The sequence below is a fragment of the Anolis sagrei genome, chromosome 4 (genome assembly GCF_037176765.1).
Source record: "Anolis sagrei isolate rAnoSag1 chromosome 4, rAnoSag1.mat, whole genome shotgun sequence".
Taxonomy (NCBI): Eukaryota; Metazoa; Chordata; class Lepidosauria; order Squamata; family Dactyloidae; genus Anolis; species Anolis sagrei.
The window spans coordinates 184,482,611-184,507,930 of NC_090024.1; the positions used below are offsets into that span (position 1 = coordinate 184,482,611).

The 25,320-nt window shown below is 40.5% G+C and overlaps 1 protein-coding gene across 1 annotated transcript in view; it reads right to left on the reverse strand.

Annotated features, from left to right (window-relative positions):
- The window catches only part of GNAI3 (G protein subunit alpha i3), a 36,099-nt gene extending 21,791 nt beyond the window's left edge, over positions 1-14,308 (reverse strand). Inside the window, exon 1 of the mRNA XM_060773241.2 lies at positions 14,056-14,308. Within this exon, the coding sequence (XP_060629224.1) occupies positions 14,056-14,173 (118 nt within the window). The 5' untranslated portion in view covers positions 14,174-14,308. The remainder of the gene's footprint in view (positions 1-14,055) is intronic.
- Positions 14,309-25,320: the final 11,012 nt, after the last annotated feature.

Below are 25,320 nucleotides of genomic sequence, written 5' to 3' on the forward strand. Positions count from 1 at the left end.
CTACCTCATGTGAAGAGGAGGAATTGTTGGAGGTTACAGACAATGCCGTTGCTGTAGCCTGTTTTTGGTCAAAAGATATTTAGCCGCCTGCACACCTTCTGTTTTTATCAGTTTTATACTAATTTATGCAATGCTTCTGATACGAAATAAATAAATATAGACTTTCATCATTCTCTAAGCTTGCTTGTAACACTGGCCAACACACATTTTAGTTTCTCAAATGTCAGACCTCTTTCTGGGGATATCTGACCTGCTCATTCCAAAAATGGCACCAGTTCTCTCCTATCAGCCTTAGTTTTTGAAATACATAACATGTGCCATATACCAGTCATCATCTGTTCATCCATAAAGAATAATGATAAACATATCTAAGAAACTAGAATTTGATGTGGCCTATCCAATGTAATTTTCTGAATCAGTGTTCGAAATAACTCCAAGATCCAACCAGTCCATACTAAAACTAAGAAACCAAGATGATGATGATGATGATGATGATGATGTGATGATTGGCTGGGCTTTGTAACTGGCTTTTGTCATTCTCTCACTAAGTCTTTTCACAAAAGACAATAAATAGTAGTCTTGCGCAGTTGTGCAGAATCACTATCCATTCTTGTTTGTTTCATTGGTAAGGCCCCATTTTTGTTTTCAAGCACCTCTCCCAAAAACAGGCACCTTTCCATATGAGCTTTTTCCTCCAAGGTACAAAACCCCCAAACATTTTCGGCCCATTGGTAGCAAAGCCTGGCGTGCTCTGATGTAGGCACTGGCAGGGCTTACAGCCGAGCATCGAGCTAAGTGGGAATGGTAACCGTTAGGTCAGCTGATTTTCAGCATTCAGCTGTAAGCACCGAGCGCCGAAAATCAGCAAACCTATTTCTATACAGGAGAGGAGTGTACCAGTTCATGCCATCCAAATGAACAGTTCAAAACAAAAACACTAAAGAAACAAATGAGACAAATATTGGGCCCATGACTAATAAATAGTAACAAAAGATAATATAAAGAGACATTATTGAAAGAAAAAACTGTAATGGAATGAGGTGGAGAGATAAGGGAAAGCTCCCAGCCTTTTCAGTACTGGCTTTGAAAACAGATGTTTACTGCACAGAAAGCTTGTTTCCTGGGCCGAGAGTGGGATCAACATTTAATTTTCAGAAAGAGAACCAAAAGGAATACAATCTTAGGAGAACAAGCCAACTCTTCCAGAAGCCCTGCTTCTTAATTCTGTGGAAGGGGAAAAATGGAGTTGCACTACTTTCTGCTTGGCAACTAGAAACAGTTCTGCCTAATCATAATCAGCAGTTTGTTGTTGTTCATTCGTTCAGTCGCTTCCGACTCTTTGTGAATGCATGGACCAGCCCACGCCAGAGTTCCCTGTCAGCCGTCACCACCCCCAGCTCCTTCAAGGTCAAGCCAGTCACTTCAAGGATCCATCTTGTCCTTGGTCGGCCCCTCTTCCTTTTTCCTTCCATTTCCCCCTGCATAATTGAATCATAGAATCAAAGAGTTGGAAGAGACCTCATGGGCCATCCAGTCCAACCCCCTGCCAAGAAGCAGGAATATTGCATTCAAATCACCCCTGACATATGGCCATACAGCCTCTGTTTAAAAGCTTACAAAGAAGGAAGCTTTTAAATTGTCTTCTCTAAGCCTTCCTGTCTTCTCATTATGTGGCCAAAATACTTCATCTTGGCCTCTAATATCCTTCCCTCCAATGAGCAGTCGGGCTTTATTTCCTGAGGTATGGACTGGTTGGATATTCTTGCAGTCCAAGGCACTCTCAGAACTTTCCTCCAAAACCACAGTTCAAAAGAATCTATCTTCCTTCGCTCAGCCTTCCCTATGGTCCAGCTCTCACATCCATAGGTTACTACAGGAAATACCATTGCTTTTACTATGCGGATCTTCGTTGCCAGTGTGATGTCTCTACTCTTTACTCTTTTATCAAGATTGGTCATTGCTCTCCTCCCAAGAAGTAACTGTCTTCTGATTTCCTGGCTGCAGTCTGCATCTGCAGTAATATTTGCACCTAGAAATACAAAGTCTGCCATGGCCTCCACATTTTCTCCCTCTATTTCCCAGTTATCAATCAGTCTGGTTGCCATAATCTTGGTTTTTTTATGTTTAACTGCAACCCATCTACAAATCAGAAAGATTATCTTTTTAAAATACTTTGTGAAAAATACATGGACTTCTGAGATTTCTTCAGTATCATCCTGATAGTACTGATGGACAAGGTCGCAAATGAGAAGAAGAGAGTTATCAGTACTGAGCTACCTAGATTTATCTTCCAACTTGGGAAAATCAACCCTACATATATATAACTGTTAGACTTTCCATAAGAAATAGCACATTACTTAACACAACCATCGTAGACATTAACTAGTGACCTTGTGCTGATAGATTCATCTTAGACCTAGCAGAATGGGAAAACAAGCTAATCTTAGTAACCTCTTCTCTTCCCTGCATCTCTTGCCAAACTATTACAAAGTGTCCTGAAACCACCCAGACTGGATCTGGTCTGCAGGAGGAAAGGGGAAAATAACTGAAAATGCTTTCACTCTCTGTTGTGTTGACAGAAGTTTCCATCAAAAACCTTTCTGCCAGAAAAAAACCCTAAATGTCTACATCATAGATTCTCAAGATTTTAAACTATATACCACATGTCAGCATAGATATAATTAAATCACAAAATGGGTATTTTTGGAGTCTGTGTTTATGATATGTTGTTTTACAGAATGACTCAAGAACTCCACAACAAAAAGATTTCCCAGTAACTTTACTCCATATTATGAATACATAGTATTGGGAATATCTTTTCCCTCTTACCATTTTACAGATAGCCTAATACAATACACATCTAATGCATTAACAACGTATTTCACGCAAAGACAAAAATTCACATATACAAAAATATGATTTTTTCTTGTGGAGGGAGGGTCTAGCTAAGGTACCCTGCTTCTAGTCAGACCTCCCATTAAATCAATTAAGGCCCAGATTGGTAATGTATCTTTACAGTAGTAGAATATAATTCTGAGCAATAAGAAGAATGAAAAGGTAAAGTCTTCTGCTATCTTTAACCACCTTACGCATAAAAGCATCCTAGGCAAGCTCAACTTTCTAAATTTTTTTGTCTTGCCATGCTACCTCTTCTCTTGTGAGGTGTCAGTAGAGCTAGAACACTGGCATTCTTAGTTTACTCTAAGTACGTTTGCAAGCTATGTAAGATTGTGTTTTTAAGTAACTATAATACAAGGCATTAAAATTAGAGCTGCCCCTATATTTCATAGTGCACAGAGAGATCCATTTTAAGTGTTCATATAGGTATATATCAATTTACAAAGCCAGTTTGTATTCAAGGGCACTGCTTCTTTAAAAGAAAAGAAATTGGTACCAAGAGCAGAAATAACATGGAAAGAAAAGGAATAGATTCCTCCACCACTAAAAAGAAAAGCAGCTGAACAAATTATTTACTCTGAAGTGCCAGCCTTGGGTGGCTTTAAAACTCCAATAAAGCATGGTTTGAGAGCATTTCAAATTCCTAAGTTTCAAGCCAATAGTGATCTAGCATCAGATCCACCATTCCTAAAAAAATATTCCCCTGCCTGAACAGGTCATTACAACCATAATAATCTCCATTTAAATATGGGTTTAATATAACTGGGGTTATAAAGAGCTCACTTCATTTTTGGTAGTAGTCCACCTATAGTTTAACATTAGTACAGGGCTGTGTAAAGTTTATCAGATTTCTAAGAGACTGGAATATTTTCCATCCATCTTTTTTCTAAAGCACTTAGAATAGGCCATATGGATTGAAATCCCAATATACACCATGACTTGCTTTGCAAAGTAAAACAATCAGGGGATGAAATCAACAGATATTCAACCATCTACCAAAGTCCTAAATAAAACATGCTTAAAACATTTATTCAACCCACTATTATTTCCTGCAAGTTTCCAGAATTGCATTTTCCATCCATAGATTTGGGGGGGGGGGGGGGGGAATCAGAAGGGCAGTGGGTGGAGGAGATAGCAGACAGGGTTAAGTACTTTCTCCCCTACTGGTTGGTTGTTTGCGCCATTCCTTCCCCATACTGCTTTAGAGAGAAGCTACAGTACTTGAGATTTTATTACACAAGGTGGGCTCATAATACACAATGCTGGCATTGTTCCTCATGTTCCACCTCAAACCTCAAAAGGGATACAATTGCTACTCAACATCTCTTGGATAGGAAGAAGCATTACCTAAGAGAAAGATTGCCAAATTAAGTAGTGGTAGGCACGCTTTAAGCTACTAGCTACTAAATCTTTTAAGAATGCTTAGTGCTTCACTTGAAAGAAAGTAATGCCACTCAAGGCCACAGAATGAGCTTAACAAGTAGACACTGCACCTATTCACAATGATGTACAAAGCTGCATACCTTTACGAAGTGTATATTCTGCAGGAAAACAAGATTAGGAAAAGGCCAGAAAATTCAGAATCAAATTGTCCAAGTTCCTAATTATGTGCAGTATTTCAAAAGGTATCTCTACATTATATGCCATGGGGCTATAATTTGTTTTCTGCTCATTTTATCATAAATGAAGTAACAAGAAAATTAAGATAAAAACCTTAAATTTAGTTACACTTCTTCCCAGTGAAATACATGCAAGTATTTCTATACATTAAGCAATCTGCTGTAATGCACAAAACCATACATCAGTAATTGAGTCGTCTTTAAAAAAAAAAGTGTTGTTTCCCTGGGACAATTGCAATAATGGAACAACCAAAATGTTATCTGGAGCAGAAACAAGCTAAGTAATGAAGGGACAAAAGTGGATCTCCTTATTCTTATACACTGTGTGCATTCTCAAAATCAGAAAACTGAGCTGATAAATAAATCATCTGTCATTGAGGTCAGACATCAAAGTGCTGAAAGTCTGTCTGATACCAATTACAGTATCATGCATTTCGGGCAGCTCAGTTTCTTGCTGGCTCTTGGTAAAATGCCAAATCAATTCTTCACACCTAGCGTTAACATTAATTTCATGCTTGCCTAACTACTCTTATTGTGAGATCAGCTAGAGCATTGTTTGTGGGAAAATAAGTGACCTTTTGTATGAACAAAAAGAAAGGGAAATTATGATCACATTCAGCAGTTTACGTAACTGCTTTCTGAACAACCAACACAGGGAAGCAGATCTCAGTGGGCAAAAACAGAACACACTTTCTTATCACATCACTCTATTCAGCAAATATCAAGGAACAAGCACTGCTACCAGTAACATAATGGGAAAAAAACCTTTCATATCTGCTTTAGGAATATTTAAAAATCCTTTATTGTATTGTTTTCAACAGAAACTGAAAAAAAAAAAACAAAGAAAAAATGAAACACTGAAAACAGGGGTAACTGGCAATATTTAACGATTAGGAAAATAATATACCGGAAGAAAACAGTGTTAAGCAATTACCACAGATTCTACACTTGAGAACTTAACACACATAATCTGAATCTTCATGCAAAATAGTGTGCACACATATACACAAGCTACAAAAAATATGGCTAATGGTTTGAAAAGAATACCCAAGAATTTTCTGTACTAAAACGAGTTACCATATTTATGTAGTTGAAATAAAATAAACATTGGCTTCAAGCTTCTAAACGTGATACTTGTCACAACCATTGGAGTCAAGTAACACTAGCAGATCATCTTGCTCATACTTCCTTCACAAGACACTTAGAAATATCTTCATGGCAATACCATTAAAGTTCCTTATACAGCAGGCATGGGAAAACTAAGCCCCAGGGGCCAGATGCGGCCTTGTGGGTGCTTACCTCAGGACCTCCTCATTTTCCCTGTCTTCTTGGAAGGACATGGGGGCCCACTGCATCCTTATGTCACAAAGATGCGGGAGGAAGGCACATAGAAGCTGAGAGCCCTTTGGAGCGATCTCAGCCATGGTGTATCTCGACCTCCTCCTGGCATAAGGACAGTGCAAGCAACCCCATCCTTATGTCAGAAGGACGCTTGAAGAAGGCACGTGGTGGCTGAGAGCTCTCCAGAGCACTCTCAAACTCCGCCTGTTTCACCCTCTTCCCAGCATAATGCCAAAAGGATAGCCCGAGGATCGGATCGCGGGAGAGGATGGGAATCAGAAGGGGGGGGGGGGAGGATCGGGGTAGTTGCTGTGTGTCCTGCCTTCCTCCCAACATAAGGATAGTGTGAGCAGCCCCGTTCTTATGCTGGGAGGACAACATAAGGATGACCAACGGGTCCTTCCCCTCCCAGGCCCAGGCCCACCCTGCATGTGCCCGCCCCCCTCCCTCCTGGACAGGCCCACAATGTGGCACCAAGAGAAAAAAAGCTTGCCCATGCCTGGTATACAGGCATTTCTCAATTAATGAAGGAAAAGTACAACATTGGTTAAAACACACACACACACACACACACATTTTGAATCTTTTGAAGACCATATGAATGCTTGGGTGTCTTTTGATGTATTTTTCCCAATTCTTACTATTATGTTTTTGAAAAAAAACAACAACCAGAAATTACAATTGAATGTTTTATTTCATAAGTAGCCTCAACACAGAAGACACTGTAATTTGGGTATTTTTATTTTCACTTCTTTTCCTAATGATCCCCAAGAAAGAATCTGCCTTTTCACAGCTTCTGCACAGTGTTGATGTTGTCACTGAACAACCCACCATAGCCCCAAACTGATTTTCCAGGTCAGTTTGAGCTCCATGTCCAGACTCACCAGTGTGAATATATGAAGTCAGAGTATATTTATTTTTGGTGCTTAATTTCACAATCACTGGAGGTGAAATTCCATTAATTTTAGAGATACTATCCTAAACAGCTGCAAATCCCATCTTATTTATTCATGAATCAGATAAGATAGATCAGCTTCCATGACCCTCGCCACTGCAATATTTGTTTAATTACTATGTTTTCCGCTTTGGCAGGAAGGTAGCAGCACTCCTTGCAGTCATGCCGGCCACGTGACCTTGGAGGTGTCTACGGGCAACACCAGCTCTTCAGCTTAGAAACTGAGATGAGAACTAACCCCCAGAGTCAGACATGACTGGACTTAATGTCAGGGGAAAACCTTTACTTTTACTAATGTTTTCTGTGCCTCTGAAAATGGTCCAGAAAGTGTTTGGGTACTAAGTATGACACATATTACAACAATATTTTTTATAATCTAGTTTCTCTTTATCTTTAAAACATTTTCCTGTTAAGGACCATGGTAGCTGCAGAACTGAGTATTTCTATTTATAATGGCTTGAGAACCTCAGCAAAGGACCCTAATAGGTGAATTCACAAACAAAAACAAACAAACAAATGAATCCAGTAATATTAATAACACTTCTGTGGGATAAAGACATATACTGAAACCTATGCAATGCACCCATGGACAACTTTGGGCTGCTTATGGTCATGCTGGTTTTGGAATACAAAGGAAAGGGAATTTGCATACACACAAGATTAACCACAAAATTAAGTAGGTCAATACAAGCTAGCTCCATAAAACTGCAAGTATGCCATACCTTCAGCTAAAATTGTAATTTAAAAATATTAGGGAATCAATCTCTGGTGTGATCTGTCAAATATTCACCTTCAACCTGACCAAAAGAAGATTATTTTTCAAATCACTTATTTTACTGTAAGCCATTATAACTGATACTAGGACTTCTTTTACTAGTCAAGTGCACTGCAATGAAGCCACGCCTTTCCCTTAAGCAGTTTCTTTCTTTAATATGCTTTACAGGAATATTATAACTTCATAAATGTTTCTACTACATTTAAAACACAAAACACTTCAAGTTCTACAAATTAATGGAAAAAATTGCATAAACCCAACCAACAAGAAATAAGCCTGATGCGAGTACTGGCATTATTAAACATAAACACTGGAAATATACAGTGCAACATTTAAAGTTTCCAAAAAAAGGAGGGGGGAACAAAAATATACAGAGAGCAAAAAGTTATTTCTCAAGTAACAACTACACAAAAATTATCATCTCCAAAGATCACTATTTAGTGCTTCCCCCCAAAAAGGGCTGCGTTATGAAGGTGCCAGTTCTTCCAAATTAAAAAGTTCAACACATGACTTGTGACACCTCTGCTACGTCTACATACTGGATCAGACAAAATGTTCCACAATCTCCTTAACTAACTTACAACTAGACATGCTGGTGAAAGCCAACTTCAGTTCCTCATTATCTGGTTAACAAACGGATACTGCCTGTACACATGGAAGTCTCATTTTTAGACATTATGTCTAATAAATATTATGTTGGATGCACATAACATCAAATCCTCTTTAGTCCCTCAATCACTGAATGTATGAAACTTCATCTGGATTCATTGGACAGCAATTCTTCATGTATTTGTAAACTCACCAAGAAGATTATATGAATAACGGAAAATCCAAAGTAGATATACCCAGCTCCTTGTTTTATGGAGATCAGATTTTTTAAAAAACAAACAAACACACACACACACAGGTTTTTCCATTTTGTTCCTTTTCTTCTATCTCCATTGATTCCAACTGATGGGAAATTACACCAGCACCATGTCTGGGAGTGCTTTGAAGATTTTACATCCTGAAGATCAAGAGTGGGCTACTTCCAATGATTCCTTAGTTTAATGTCCCAATTAGAACCAGTTGAAGGTTATGGTTATGCTGCACCACAAAATCTGACAGTAGCCAGATCAAACTTGGAAAGAAGAGGCAGGCTTTTATAGAGATCACTAGCTGCTTACTTTCAGTGTAGATATAAGGAGGCATGATCCCACCCTTTTTGCCTTCACTGAGTAGACAAATTGAGCTCGTGACAGAGAAAGATGGTGGAGGCAGTCAAACTCACCATGGGAAATTACCAAGGAAAAGCCTCTTTCTTTCAATACATAATAATCATATGTTTTTGCCCTCCTCAGACTACAGAAATACAGCTTATATTAATGGTCAGTGTCACACACTATAGTAATGAATTTCTTAAATTAATTATATTATGAGTGAAAGAGGGTTTCAGTCTTTTGTGTGAATGTATCAAAAGACATTTCAAATGAATGAATCTAAATATTCTCATGCCAATATGTCTTATGAAATATTCCTTCCTACAAAAGAACCCCTGGTGATTTATTTTTCCCTCTAGTAGCCTGGACTTACTTTCTGTCTGTCTTTCTTTTTTTTCAGAGTGGAAAGATTAGGTGTGAATATAGATATTATTTCTATATAGATAGATAGATAGATATATCTATATCTATCTATATATCTAACTGCAGAATGTGCACTTTCTAACAGATTTGGTGGGCTTCAAAGCCCCCCCCCCCCTTCTTATTTAAGCTTCTTTGTCTCAGCAAGCATGACTTTGAAAGTCAATGAATGATTTATCACTGAAATGAAGCACGGGAGCAATGTCAAAGACAGACCAGCAGTGTATATGTATGAAGAGGTATTAAACAGCATTTAAAAGCGGGGGAGGGAACAAGACACAATAAAACTTTGCAATACATAAACTAAAATTAGAAAGCACATTTGAGAACTTCTTTTTGAAGCTTTTCAAAGACTGCAGTTTGTACCATACTCTATCATTTCCATTGTCTGTAAAATAACTATTTGACAACTCATCCCATACTTAAAAGAATTTTCAAAATTAATCCATACTCTTTGGAGATACCCACACTTACTGTTTACATTCTCTGTAAGACAACCTCTACTTACTTGTTCTCCAGTTACACAGAACAGCATACATCTTGTTATCCCATAAGTGATATACTTTCTAAGAAACCAGTGATGGACAAAACCTTTGGAAAAGTTGGACAAGAAGCTGTTTCTGGTAATAAAGTACCAGAAACAAGCCTATGAAGAGCGGATTAAATAGCTGGGCATGTTTAGCCTGAAGAAGAGAAGGCTGAGAGGAGATATTACAGCCATGTATAAATATGTGAGAGGAAGTCACAGAGAGGAGGGAGCAAGCTTGTTTTCTGCTTCCCTGGAGACTAGGACACGGAACAATGGCTTCAAACTACAAGAAAGCAGATTCCATCTGAATATTAGGAAGAACTTCCTGTGAGAGCTGTTCAGCAGTGGAACTCTCTGCCCCAGAGTGTGGTGGAGGTTCCTTCTTTGGAAGCGTTTAAACAGAGGCTGGATGGCCATCTGTCAGGGGTGCTTTGAATGCAATATTCCTGCTTATGGACAGGGGGTTGGACTGGATGGCCCATGAGGTCTCTTCCAACTCTATGATTCTATGAAAAGCATTGAGATATTTATTTTGGGGGTAGAGGGAGATGTAAGAAAAAAACCCAGTATCTTAATTACTTCAAAACTGTAGGCTTGTTGTTGCTGTTATTTTTACCCAAGTTCTTCATGGCAGTTTTATTTTATTTTTAAAATCCAGTGTGTTTTAATTTTAAATACATTAAATTAAGGTTAGCATCATCTGGTCCAAGTAGCTTATTACATTCCTACTTGACAATTCATTTTAAACCCTTCACTTCTATTGCCTTTATATACAATCTACTACATGGGGAGAAGGGGAGAAGTTTGGTGTAAAATTTCTCTGACATTTTTTGCAGCAAAGACTAGGAAACGCCAGTATGCTTGCCAGATGTCATTATCTGGAAAATTCATACTCTTTGTCAGTGAAAAACAATTCCAGCTGCATCGCCACCTAAGAGGAATACCCAAAAGCTAACTTTATTTTCATGGATTTATATTTCAATTATATGTTTTATTTTGAAAAACATATCCATGAAGTCTAACACCAAATATTTCAAAAGGTGAATTAGATGTACTGTACAATTCAACATATAGTTATTTTGCCAAGAAACAGTTATTTCAGGAGTCTGAGGAGATTAATGGTTATAAAAGCAGCCTCAAGGCTTCCATCTTATCTCAGGGGTTGATTTTGCCTAAAACTAGGATAACAGGCTCTTTCATCTTAACCTCAAACACTGATATAAGGATAATGCTTTTAATGGTCCAGTCAAAAGGACACAAAAATATGAACCCTTTAAGTTGGTCTAGTCAAGATATTAACCTAATATGGATTTTCTACCTGTGGTTAACTTCTTGTTTTCACCCTAACTTGTATTGCATAGTTCGAGGAGGAGCAGCCAGCAGGCACACATCACACCCAGTATGTTCTAAATAACTTTCAATTGGTTCTCCCTTTAAAACCATGTGTGTACTACAGTGAGATGAGACATTACAGGATCTTTAAAACATAAATGTGAGAGCTTCAAACTACACACCCCAAAAAAGGAATACGCATTTATTAAACAAAAAATAATTTGGGAGGAAAACAGTGACTTAAAAAAAGTTACAGTGGATCATTAACTCTGTAGTTAAGGTCACAGGCAGGATGATGTTGCTACAGCCTACAAACATCAACATCCAAACCACCATGCTTCAAACAAAGTCTAACCTACTCAGTATCTCAACAATCTACTCCCCTGCCATCACACTTTATATGTAAATGTGGAAAAGTCTGAATCTTGTATTTCTTAGCAAAGATTTTCAGGGAACCATGGGGAAAGCAGATGATAGCTTCAAGCAAACCCTGTGTGGGTAGGAACTGGTTTTCCTTTATTATAAGAAGTGCCACATTTCTGACATTTGGGAAGTTTTTCCTTTTGCACAGATTGAACAAGATGATATATATAACCTGTGGTCCGCAAGAACTAAAATAAGGTTTAAGGTCTCACTATTACCACATCGTTGCAACGAGAGCGACGGGTCTCGCAAAACTCTCTTATATTGCTGAGGCTTTTTTAATATGGTTTTTTTTTTTGGGCTAGCAGATAGCAACTACTGGATGGCATATGTTCTGGATCAGAAACTAGAGTTGATGTGGTCTCTCCAATGCAGTTTTTTGAATCAGCACGCCAAATAACCAAACCAAATCTGAAGTTGACCAAAAACTGATTCGTAACCCTTTTGGTACTAATGTTGGAGTGGTCCCTGGTCAAAAAAAGGTTGGGAACAATTGATCTAAGTCAAAGAATGGACATATGCATACATGTTAGTTGACTGATTTGTACCACAAAGGCTTGATGCATCTGGACAAAACTTGGCACACGTACCGTTCATTATCCAACTTAAAATAATGAGTTTGAATTAAAAAGAACCCACCCATTTTTTGGCACAGAGCTGAGGGAACGAAAAGACACAAAGTGGATTGGCTGTTGCTAGGTGCAGTGGCCCTCTGTCCATGTGACTGGGATAGAAAGGAGGAGTGAAGCTGATTAGCTCATACTAGAAGACATATGTAGGGGGAGGGGAGAAAAGAAGCGAAAGTAAGCAATGGAGGGGGAGAAAAAAGGAAGGAAGCGAGGGAAAGGTATGAGGGGAGGGTAGAAAAATGGAAGAGAAAGGAAAGAAGAAGGGGAAGGTGTATAAATGGAAAGTGAAGGAAGGCATTCGCTTTCACTTATCATTATTTAAATTACTTGTTTTAACTTGTGTAATGTATTGTCTTACTTGTTGTCTATATTTTTACTTTGTTTCATACAGGCATTGAATGTTTGCTTTTATTATGTTGGAAGCCGTCCTGTGTCCCCTAAGGGAGATAGGGCGGACTACAAATAAAGGTAAAGGTTTCCCCTTGACATAAAGTCTAGTCATGTCCGACTTTGGCAGTAGACCTCATCGTCATTTCTGTCCATAGATGCATGGACTGCATGGAGCATGACAGCATGGAGCGCAGTTGCCTTCCTGCTGAAGTGGTACCTGTTGATCTACTCGCATTTGCATAATTTCGAACTGCTAGGCTGGCAGAAGCTGGGGCGAACAGTGAGAGCTCACCTTGCTCTCCAGATTCGAAACACGGACCTTTTGGTCAGCAAGTTCAGCAGCTCAGCAGTTTAACCCACTGTGACACCGGGGGCTCTGGGCTACAAATAAAGTATTTGAAAGCCTTCAACACACAACAAGTATTATTATTAAGGAAGAAGGTGGATGAAGGCAAAGAAGAGCCACAAAGAAAAATGAACACCCAGGAAAATGCAGGGTGTATCTATGTATGTATGTGTCTGTATATATCACACTAGCCATCCCCTGCCACATGTTGCTGTGGCCTAGTCTGTGTATATGTGTTTTGTGTGTGTATATGCGTATATCTGTGTGTACATATTTGTGTATATATGTGGTTTTGCGCATGCATTGTAATGTATTTAGTTTTTTGGCTTTTTAAGTCTCTTCTGATGTGTTTTAATGAGTGACTGTCACTCATTGGTCTGATAAGTGTATTGTGCCCAAATCTGGCGTCAAAATTTCCTGTGGTTTTTGAGTTATGTTAATCCCACAAACAAACATTACATTTTTATTTATATAAATACACACCAAATTTAAAATTTTACATAAAATCACCTTCAAGCGGTGTGTATTCAAAACAAAAGTGATCTAAGGGCTGTTGGGAATTATGGGAGTTGAAGTCCGAAGCTTGCCCATGCCTGATCTACACTGTAGAATCAATGGGGTCTGACATCCCTTTCAACTAATGCGGTTCACGGCTATGGATCAGGCTATGTCCCTCTATATTAGGCATGGGCAAAGTTGGGCCCTCCAGGTGTTTTGGACTTCAACTCCCACCATTCCTGACAGCCTCAGGCCCTTTCCTTTTCCCTGTCAGCCACTTTTGGACTTCAGCAGCCTCAGGCCCTTTCCTTTTCCGCCTTAGGCCCCTTTGGGGGAAAAGGAAGGGGCCTGAGGCTGTCAAGAATGATGGGAGTTGAAGTCCAAAACACCTGGAGGGCCCAAGTTTTCCCAAGCCTACTATGGATGGACTCCTGGGTGTTGTGGTTCGGAGAGGCCCCACAAGCCTTTGGCAGAGAAGGCCCAAGACCTCGCAACGCCACGACTCCCCTGATCCTGTAGCACGGAGACATGGCGGCTGAAGTGGGGCCAGGCTGGACGAATTCAAACTGTGCTCGAGCAGGGCTGGGTCTCAGGCCCTTGCGAACTGTACCGGGGCGAAGAGCGTGGCTTGGGCCTAACCGCCGCCTTCCCCCCGCCTAAGGCCCCGGCCCCACCCTTCTCCTCCTTCTCCTTCTCCTCACCCAACAGGAGCAGCTTCACCTCCTTGGCCGCCTTTTCCCCGTCTTCGCGGAGGTTGCGGTCGATCATGCGGCTCCGCTCGACCGCCGCCTTGTCCTCGGCGCTCAGCGTGCAGCCCATGGCGGCGGCGGTGAGGGACGGGAGAGGCCTTAGGCGGCGCCTCTCTGCCTCTCTCTCGCTCTCTCTCTCCTCAACGGTCGCCGCGACTCGAGTTGGGAGGCAACGGGGAAGGGAGGGGCCGGAACGAGAGAGGCACCGGAAACTGGCCTGCTTCCGCTCCTCTACTCCAGACCGACCGACGAAAGGCGAAGTGCATCTTGGGAAATGTAGTTGAAGAACAACCCCGGGGTTTTGTTAAACAATAGTTCTCCAATATGTTTTGGACTTCAGCTCCCAGAACGCCTCAGCTGCTTTGGACCATGGTCAGGGGTTCTAGGGAGCTGAAGTCCAAAATACCTGCGAAACCAGCGTTTGGGAAACATTGAAGGCTTGTGATCTTACAGGCGCAGGAGTCCATAACTATAACTATAGAACAGGCATGGTCAAACTTGGACCCTCCTTCCAGGTGTTTTGGACTTCAACTCCCACCATTCCTAACAGCCTCAGGCCCCTTCCTTTTCTGCCTCAGGCCCCTCTGGACTCCAACTCCCACCATTCCTAACAGCCTCAGGCCCTTTCTTTTTCCCCTCTCAGCCATTTTTGGACTTAAGCAGCCTCAGGCCCCTTCCTTTTTCACCTTAGGCCCCTTTGGACTTCAACTCCCACCATTCCTAACAGCCTCGGGCCCTTTCCTTTTCCCTCTCAGCCACTTTTGGACTTCAGCAGCCTCAGGCCTCTTCCTTTTCCGCCTCAGGCCCCTTTGGACTTCAAGTCCCACCATTCCTAGCAGCCTCAGGCCCTTTCTTTTTCTGCCTCAGTCCCCTTTGGACTTCAACTCCCATCATTCCTAACAGCCTCAGGCCCTTTCCCTTCCCTCCTCAGCCACTTGTGGACTTCAGCAGCCCCAGGCCCTTTCCTTTTTCACCTTAGGCCCCTTTGGACTCCAATTCCCACCATGTCTAACAGCCTCAGGCTCTTTCTTTTCCCCGCTCAGCCACTTTTGGACTTCAGCAGCCTCAGGCCCCTTCCTTTTTCTCCTTAGGCCCCTTTGGACTTCAACTCCCACCATTCCTAACAGCCTCAGGCCCTTTCCTTTTCCCTGTCAGCCACTTTTGGACTTCAGCAGCCTCAGGCCCTTTCCTTTTCCGCCTTAGGCCCCTTTGGACTTCAACTCCCACCATTCTTAACAGCCTCAGGCCCTTTCCTTTTCCCCTCTCAGCCACTTTTGGACTTCAGCAGCCTCAGGCCCCTTCCTTTTTCACCTTAGGCCCCTTTGGACTCCAATTCCCACCATGTCTAACAGCCTCAGGCTCTTTCTTTTCCCCGCTCAGCCACTTTTGGACTTCAGCAGCCTCAGGCCCCTTCCTTTTTCACCTTAGGCCCCTTTGGACTTCAACTCCCACCATTCCCAACAGCCATACATGAGGTTGACTTATACATGAGGTTGACGTACACATGGGTATATACCAGGCATGGACAAACTTGGGCCATCTCTCCATGTGTTTTGGACTTCAACTTCCACAATTCCTAACAGCCTCAGGGAAAAAGGAAGGGGCATGAGGCTGTTAGGAATTGTGGGAGTTGAAGTCCAAAACACCTGGAGAAAGGGCCCGAATTTGCCCAGGCCTATTACAGAATCATGTAGTTATAGAATAACTGAAACTATAACTACATAATTGTAGTCGTGGAATCATGGAGGTTGTATAAGGTCATGAGCCTTCTCTGCCCAGCCTTCCCAATCTGCAATTCCCAGGATTCCCTAACATTGAGCCATGGCAAATAGGCTATGCTGGTGGAAGCAATGGTGCTGGTATGGGCTCCCATGTCTGACAATTTTTTTATTTGGAGCCAAACTAAACTGGATTCAAGTCAAAGGGACTTGTCAGCTGTTGACATGATGAAAGGTAAAAAGGAAGTCTGAGGCTGCACATGTTATAGGAAAGTGGATTGTGAGAAACATTAACCAGGGAATTGAATGTATCAACCTTGCAATACTTGGGGTGAACAAATTACAGTGGACAAGAATAGGACGTTTTGAACCAGAAAATTACATATATAAAGTACATATCTGGATGCAGAAAATGGAGAAGATACATTCTTTCTGCAAACAAACAAACAAAAAACCCCAAGACCAGGAGCAGAATGTGGCACAGACCATGAATTTCAAAAACTGAAGTAGAGTTGAAGGACACTAAGCCAATTGTCATGCCAGAATACAACCCAAGAACATCACTGTAGAATTTAAATATAATGTAGAAATAGATTTGCGCTATTAAGCCTAATTCACCAAGAGCCAGATCTGAAGCCAGGGACTTTGTTGGGGAGGAATACAAAAAGACACTTTTGTAGCAAAAAAAGAGAGTGAAAGCAAAGAAAAGAAAGTTTCCACAAATGAAACTCTTCAAGTAGCTTAAGGGCAGATGAAATGTAAATGCAAAATGGAGAGAAACAGAGTCAGAATTCTAAATGCAACTGTTTATCAAGGGATAAGAAAAGCCACTGTAAAAACCAATAGAGAGAAATAGAAGATGACAGCAGAAAAGGATGGACATGAGACTGAAACAAAATGCACAACTGTCTGTATCTTTGCCCAGTCACAGGTGGCTTAAGTAGGAACATACTAGGAGGCTATGCTCACTCAGACAGCAGGCTATTTTTCTCTCTTGACAGCTGTAGCTCAATTTAATACAAAATACTTCCAACATTTGGGTCTTTGGGATCTTCTTAACAATCCTCTGGAACTATGGGGCTTAAACATTCTGCTCTCACTCAATTGGACAAGAGTCCAATTTGTAACTAGAAAAATAAATGAAACAGGATGTGTCTGTGGATTGTGTGTTACAGGAACAACCCTTAAAAAGGAAATTGTGACTCTTCCTCCCATTTCATAACCCAGTCTCCAAAATAGAGAAGTTGGTGTACAGGCTGTTCTGTCGCCCTCTAGGGACCTTTTCTAGGGAATGTTTCTCCCACCCTGGACATTCCACAGATATATAAACCTCACTTGCCTAGTTTCCAACAGATCTCACAACCTCTGAGGATGCCTGTCATAGAAGTGGGACCCCCCCTGAAAGAGAAAAAACACGAATTTACTATTTTTTTTAACCAGAGATAGAACCTCTCTAGGAATTTCTATATTTTTCAGCATAACTCTTTATTTTACTGTCTACTGGAAGCTGACCATAGAAATGCAATGCAGTACTTAGAGATTCCTAGGGAGATATTCATGATTGGATGAAGGTGGCTATAAAGACACACTTGAAGACTTCAAGATTCCTACAGAGACAATTTTAATCAGATCCATGAATAATCAAATTCACAAGTCAAAAATGCAAATGTGAAGGGATGGGTGCATATAAATTTTCTGTAGGATTGCTTATTCCCTCTTGCCTGAATTTCTGTGTGGAGGGAAAATATTTTAATGACGATGATGACAATGATGGAAGAGGAGGGAAGGAGGCATGGGCTTCCTCTTTATGAATGAATATAAGGAATTGTTATCACTTTAGTGTAGGGTGAATCTAGCACGAAAATAATTTGGCTGACCTGAACATTGCCTCACACATGCTTCTGGATACTGCATACCTACTCCAGATCAGAGCTTTGGAAAGATACTTTTTCTGGACTACATATCCCATAATCCTAATATCTAGTAGGTACTGGGATATGATCTCCAAAAAAGGGACTTTTCTAAGCTTTATCAAGATTGCCTCTCTATTTGGAGCTGATTATCAGAGTATTATCTACAAGCAGACATTTATAAAACATTTACTGTGTCTTTTGTCCCAAACAAAATGAGTACAGAATTAGTTTCCTGACACTGGGAGGGAGAAAGTGAGACACCTGTTGCAGGTGATAAATCTGTCACTCCCTCCTACTTTAGAAGTAGGTGTGGAGGCTCATAATTTCCCAAAGAAAAAAAAAACAAAAGAATCCTTTGTAACTGGTACCCACAGACAGAGAACAAACATAAATTAAACCAGTTTTGTCAGGAAATGCAGCTATAATAAAGATTTTTGGGTCTGTGTTGCCATCTAGAGAATGCATATCAGAACTACAAGTTGGGATTTCCTACTTACCATAATGAGGGTAAAGGAAGTGGCAAAATCACCTCTGAGTATCCCTTGCCTATGGAAATCCGAAAGAATTCATGAGGTCCCCATAAATTGACAGGGACCTTAAAGTTACACATACTCACACAAGGATAAAAGTAACTACTGTATAGGCAAATATTTTACCTATGTGGAAATAGCAACTTCTTATTTATAAAGTAGTTTGCAAAGGAATTTGCAATGTGATCTTCTAAGCAACTTTTAAAGATTCACTCCCAGTGTTGTATTTTTGTATCTGAATGAATAGTGAAAGCAAGTGTGTGTATCTGCTCACTGAGGCTCTAGTAGAAGTTAAGGCAGAAACAGATCATTGTCCCATGTGGAAAGGAAGAATGTTTTTCTTGGTACCTTCTAAGATGAGTGTGATTGCACCCACCACCTTTTGCGCTCATAAGCCCAATTTGTCTGCTTCCAAGAAGGTAAAAAGAATAGGGGACCTTTGACTGGATCAAAGAAATCTTAGCTTTACACAAGATGAGTATACAAGCCTGTCCTTTTCTCACCCTTCCCAAATCTGATCTCATCATTGTCAGATTAGAAGCCCAGAGCAGGTTCTAGGTGGGCCACTGACCTCAGGGATCATTGAAGTTGGCCACACTTGGACCCCATCAACACTACCATATAATGGCATTTCACTGTGCACTTAAGTGCATTGAACTGCATCATATGACATAATGCAGTGCAACGCAACTAAACTACATTATGAAACCACATTTTATGGAGGTGTAGACGGGACCATGGTCTTCAATAAGCAAACCCTCCCCCTTCTCCCCAAAGCACCCCAAACCAGTAGCAAAGTCTTTTCAGCCTGGGTTAATTTCCCTTCTGTTGGAATAAATGGGGATGGAGTCAAAGGATTTTGCTTTCCAAAACAAATGGATTAAAACCATCATGTAGTGAAATCAAAGATGGAATTAAAAGGGAAAACACCGCACAGGGGGAATGAAAAGAGAAAAGGAAGGCACATTGCTTGGGTTGCCATAGGCAGCATAATTCCCTGCTCTGGTGTATCACAATACACCATTAATGTCTTTAACTAGTATGCATTTGCTTCATGAAGACCTGGGATTTATAGTTTGGTATTTAGAATTCACTGCTAGAGAGCCTTAGTGGTATAGATCAGGGAATGCACTTGAGCTATTTTATGGGGAATTCTAAGCATCTCACCAAACTACAAATCATTCAATTCCATAGCATGGAACATAGCAATTAAAATACGATCAAACTGATGTCAACTGAAAGCCCACTGAATGTTTGTTTGAAGCTGTTCTTTCCACAAGCTGAGAAATACCTTGGGCTCCTCCTGATACACTCATTGTAAATTTAGGCATTTCCCTGAACACAGGATGAAAGTTGGAGTTCTACGGGATGAGCCTGCCCTTGTCCTTCCATCTGCTTGGTCCCCACATCCTTGAGCTCTTCACCTTATCTGCTCAGCCAGTGAGACAAATACATAGGGTCAGTTCAGTGTGCCCAGCTGTATTCCTCTACACGTTTAGAGGCGTCACATATTCAAACAGACATCTGAACAAGGCTAATTAAACGTTTTAGAAGTCAGCTTGGACAATGTTTTTCATCCTGGTTTCTGTATTATGGTTCATAGTGTCTGAAAGATCTGGGTTTTGATTTGTTCTTTGCCAGCTGGACAGGTGCTGTAGTGAGCTGAAATCTGAATATACAAGTTTCCAAGATTTGGGAGTGTGGAAAACAGACTGAACAATGCCACAGGTTTTCTAACCACAATCTTCTCCATTATGGTTATAAACCATATTGTATCTCTGTTCAGAAATAATTACTATTAATTGAGTAAAAACAAGGAAGAATCTTGTGGTACCTTAAAGACTAACCAGTTTTATTCGGCATTTATCTGGATGCATCCAATGAAATGCGCTACACTCCGCAAAAGAGGTTGTATCAAATAAAACCTGTTAAGCCTCTAAGGTGCAGCAAGACTCTTCCTTCTTTTGCCACAAAACAACTACTCCCTTTAATTTAAGTAATACACTCTCATTTAGATTTATATCTATACATACAAATCATGTAGTTCTGTGCTCTCTTATTATGGCCTTTATCTTTTTGGCAGCATGGGCATGCCCACACAAGTCACACTGCCTCTGAGACTGATGTGGAAAACTTCTTCCCTTCACAGGCTTTTGTGTTGTGTGGCATTTGGGTTCCCAGAGACTGTAGATTATTCATTGTGTTGAAACTTGCCATTGTTGGCTATATAAAAAAGACATACACACAACATAACTCTAGCTGTTGGGGACACTGGAGGCCGGTGGCTCTGTAGTCAGTGACACAATGAATCTGATCCTGGCCTCCATTCACACTTTGAAGAATCTTTCTATCTATCCATGGCACCGAACCTAAAAAATAAGGTTGTTAGCTCTTTTAAAATTTAGACTAAAACCCAGAAAAGGTAAACTGTTCCAATGACATTGTAGTCACTAACCCTCCATTGTTGTGGATTGATAGAAGGTGGAAATCTACACATTCTTCTGGATTTGAGGCTTCAGTTACTTACTCACCTGGGAATAAGCTCCTTAAAACTCTGACCATTTAAAGCAGTTTCAAACTGGTATTGAAGAAAGTGGTTTGATCATGTAGGCAATTACATAGGAAACCCTGGAACCAGTTTAGGACATGGATGATGATGGCACAAATCACAGAGCTGTGTTGCACATTAATAATTAAGGACTTTCTTTCACATGTTTTTGTGGGAGTTTGTTGCCTGGCCACTGGAGTTTGAAGTGCATTAAATGATCAGTATAGATGGGGCCTCTGATATTTCTGAACAGGTATGCACTGGGTACTCATGTTAATACAGCCCTTGTGATTTCTATATTCTAATTCATGTATGAACCTCTTTGTTCTTCTATCAAGATGAAAGATTTGCATCTCTACAGGACCATTTTGTTTTCTCTCCCATCTGCTACATACAGTTAAAATGGCTCTATAATCCCAAAGAGTTCTACATCCTAAATAAGTAAAAATGGAGACAAAATTTGTCCTAGAATACAGTCTCAGCTGGTGCATCCCAGCCCTATTCACTTGCCTATCCCTGCTGTGTCTCCACTAGAATTTTTCTTGAGGAAAACATTGGGGGAAAATACATTTCAGATGGATTGGGGGAAAAAGATTTAAGATAGAAAGGACAACAGACAAATAATTTCCTTTCGACTATAACTCTGCAGGTTGCTGGTCACAAAAGAAGCTAGTGCACATCCCCAGTTCCAAGTCAAGCAGCTGGAGAAGCAGCATCAAACTAGGTGATGTTATTGGGGCAACCACTTTCTTAGTTGGAAGCCCATTATTCACACACCGGCAGGGAGCAGATTTCATAATAAATAATAGCTTTGTTTCTTACTCAAGACTTCAACTGGCCTACATTTTAAAAACTCCTGTTTTGTGAGGTCCCCCCTTAAAAAGTGTATATTTATGTCAAAGGAAGAGCAAGTTCGATGTAAGATTTCTGTTTGTATATCACAGAAAGGACATGACCAAAAGTAGATTTCCTTGAGGCCAAGGAGCGAAAGCACCCACGAATGGCAAGGGTTCTCTTAACTAAAAAGCTGAGAAATTTGGGTGGAACCATATTCACTTTTACATATTTTTCTTTAGTTCTTGGCAATCAAGTGAATTTATGAAAACAGATTGATATAACTACATAACGTATCTAGTTTTCTCGTTGCAGTACTTTGAATGTCTCTTCTCTTCTGTGCTGGTCTATGAAATTTTGTGGGGACCACTGCAATATTAAAAACTGATTCCCAGCTTTGGGTTTCTAGAATTGTTAGGCTTCAGCTCCCAGAAATCCTAAGAAGCATAGTGAAGGTCAGAAATTCTGGGAGATGTGAGCCAACAACACTTGGGGACCCCAAATTGGGAATCATTGTAAAAGACATGAAAGGGAAATATAGTGATGTTCAAAAGAAGGGGGTAATAAACAAAGAAGGCATATTTATTTATTTCATTTATTTATTTATTTCAAGCTTTTATATACTGACCCTCTCACCTTCAAAGAGGGATTTGAAGGTGACAGGGAGCTCTGTAGTATATAGGATTAACAGGGAGCTCTGTAGTATATAGGATTCCTCTGATCCTTGGATGTCCTACTAAACCTTCTTTGGAACCCCTCCTAAATAATTGAGACTACAGCGTTTCTGGAAAAAGGAAATGAAAGAATAGATTATTTACTAACAAGCAATATGCCATATCTGATAGTCCAATCGTATTCATACAGTGAGTTTGTTTTTGTGGTTTTGTTTTGTTTTGTTTGTGGGTCACCAAAGAATTCAAGCTAGTGTTGATTGCAGAATCCCACATTGCATTGTGGGCCACAACAGGGGAGGCATGGATTGCCTTTGGCCATTGCAACCTTCAATGCCGTTATCATCCCTGAGTTGACAACAATTATTTTGTTCAAGGGCTTTTCAATAAACATGTAGTATATGATTCTAGTGTCTGAAGATGGGAAAGATAACTGCTTCCAACCTCACAACATTGCATTTAGCAAGTAACTGATTGTGGGAAGAGGCAAATACAGTGAGCCCTTGGTATTCCCTGGGGTTTGGTTCTAGGATCCCCTGTTGATACCAAAATCTATAGATTATCAAGTTCCATTATATAAATGCCATAGTAAATGGTGTCCCTTATATAAAATGGCAAAATTAATATTTGTTTTTAGGGTATTTTTAGACCCTGGATGATTGAATCCATACCTGCAGAATCCAGAAGATCAATTGTAGCAGCCGCTACCCATAAATATGAAAGACCTGACTATATATGAAAATTTTAAGCTGCTGCTTATTTGAGCAGTGAAGTAGGAATCTTGGTGTATTTTTTCAATGAGATACTGAAATGGAATAAAGTTGGCCTTCGGTGAATGCCAGTTCTAAGGCAGCATGAACAAGTACTGTGGGTAGCAGAATAGAGGTTGTTCCTGAAATACATCATGTGTGCAAGTTTATGTGTCTGAATGACAAGTTGTGAGCAACTATTGCTGGTATTTAATGTATAACTTTTGATGACATCACCAGGAGCTGTCACTAAGGTCACTTTTTGTCCCAGAAACATCAGGGTCTGTGACAACCCTGAACTGTAAACTTTAATCTTGAAAGAGATTGTCCAGTTTTAACAGAGGGACATTGACAGAGGATGCGATAGAACTGGATTCACTGAACTAGGTAAGATGTTGACATGTGAAATTCAATTCACTTCGTAATTTGGAGATAGCAAAACTTCTAACCCAAATATTAATAAACTGCTGGAAGACAACAGAAAAGTAGACATTGTGTCAGACTACTGCATGAGAGCTAGAACTTGGAAATGTTCTGGACAATATATTCTAGAGTATCTAAGGGCCCTTCCACACAGCCCTATATCCCAGAATATTAAGGCAGAAAATCTCACAATATCTGCTTTGAACTGGATTACCTGAATCCACATTCAAATAATGTGGGATTTTCTGTCTTGATATTCTGGAATATAAGGCTGTGTGGAAGGGCCCTAAGCCAGCAAGAGTGGCTAGTCAATTGGTCCTCTAGATATTTTGGATCGCAGTTCCCATAATCCATTATTGGCCCTGTTTTTTAGAGCTTCTGGGGTCTGAGGTCTGGCCAACATGTGCAAAGACTCCAAGGCTCCATACTTGTATCCAAAAGCCCAAAGCGCTCCAGCTGGAGGTCAGCTGTGATCAGCAGTGCTGCAGAATTTGAAGAGGCATGAATGGAGGGTGAAAGAGAGAAACGTTCCAAGAGGAAGGCGTTTCAAGCCAACCCTGACCGGGACCACCTTCCACCTGGAAAGAATGCCCTCACTGCGGAAGAAGATGCAGATCAAGAGTAGGGCTCCACAGTCACCTATGGACCCACTGGCAGGACACTGAACTTGGAGGACCATCATCCTCGGACTACGAGGGATCGCCTAAGTAAGTAAGTAAGTAACCTAGCTCCAGTGTGATGAACCTTCATAGGTCCCTTCCACACAGCCAAAAACACAGAATATCTATATCTATATATATATTCCACAATATCTCCTTTGAACTGGGTTCTGTGAGTCCACACTGCCATACAGTGTGTAGTTTATGGCTTGATTTGAGGATTTAGTAACTGCTCCCTCCAGCACTTTGGGCCGTTAATGGAAGACAGCTAGTCTTACCTGACGGCTCCACTGCATTTTATGAACTTTAAGTTTTTACTATATGAGGTTTATGTGTGTTTATTCTTTATGGATTTATGTTGGGGTTTTTTAGGCTTATGTATTGTTTGGACTTCATTGGACTTCATGTCAGGTGAAAACCTTTACCTTTACTTATTGTTTGTTCTATGCTTGGCACTTCTAATGTGCTATTGTGAGCCGTCCCAAGTCCCTCCGGGGAGATGGTGGTGGGGTACAATTAAAATTGTATTATTTGTTATTGCATAATCCAGTTCAATGTGGATTTTATACAGCTGTGTGGAAGGGGCCTTAAAGGTCTCAAAAAGGCATGAAAGGGAGACCCTGATGACAGCAGGCACTGGATCCTTATGAATTCCATGCATGACATTTCATTGCTTCATCATCACTACTCAGTCTCCTGCAGAGACCCAAACTAGCAAAGTTTCTAGGCCAGAACTCATGCAGAACCCACAGGCTGTTCAAAGAATTGAATATGTAATTAAAATATTGTGTATATTACAATAAAATATGTAATAAAAATATTGTGTAGCTGTGGGGACAAAATCTGCCTCTGCCTTTTTAAACATTGTTCCTACACCCCAAGTTTTCTGCCACCGAAACAACTTCCCTCAACCCCAGCAATATCTAACTCCAAAAAGAATGGGGGCTTTTATATATAGATAAACTGGTAGCCATAAATAGAAGGCAGATGGAAAGAGGGAACCTTGCTGTTTTGTGTGTGTGTGTGTGTGTGTTTTTGTTCTGTAACAGGATTACCTTCTCAAGAAAAAAAGTTCAAAGCAGAGGGTTAAAAATTACAGTGAATGCCAATAAAAATTAGGAAACTAGCAAGAGGTGGATGGAAAATGCAGGCATTTTGACAACATGAAGCTG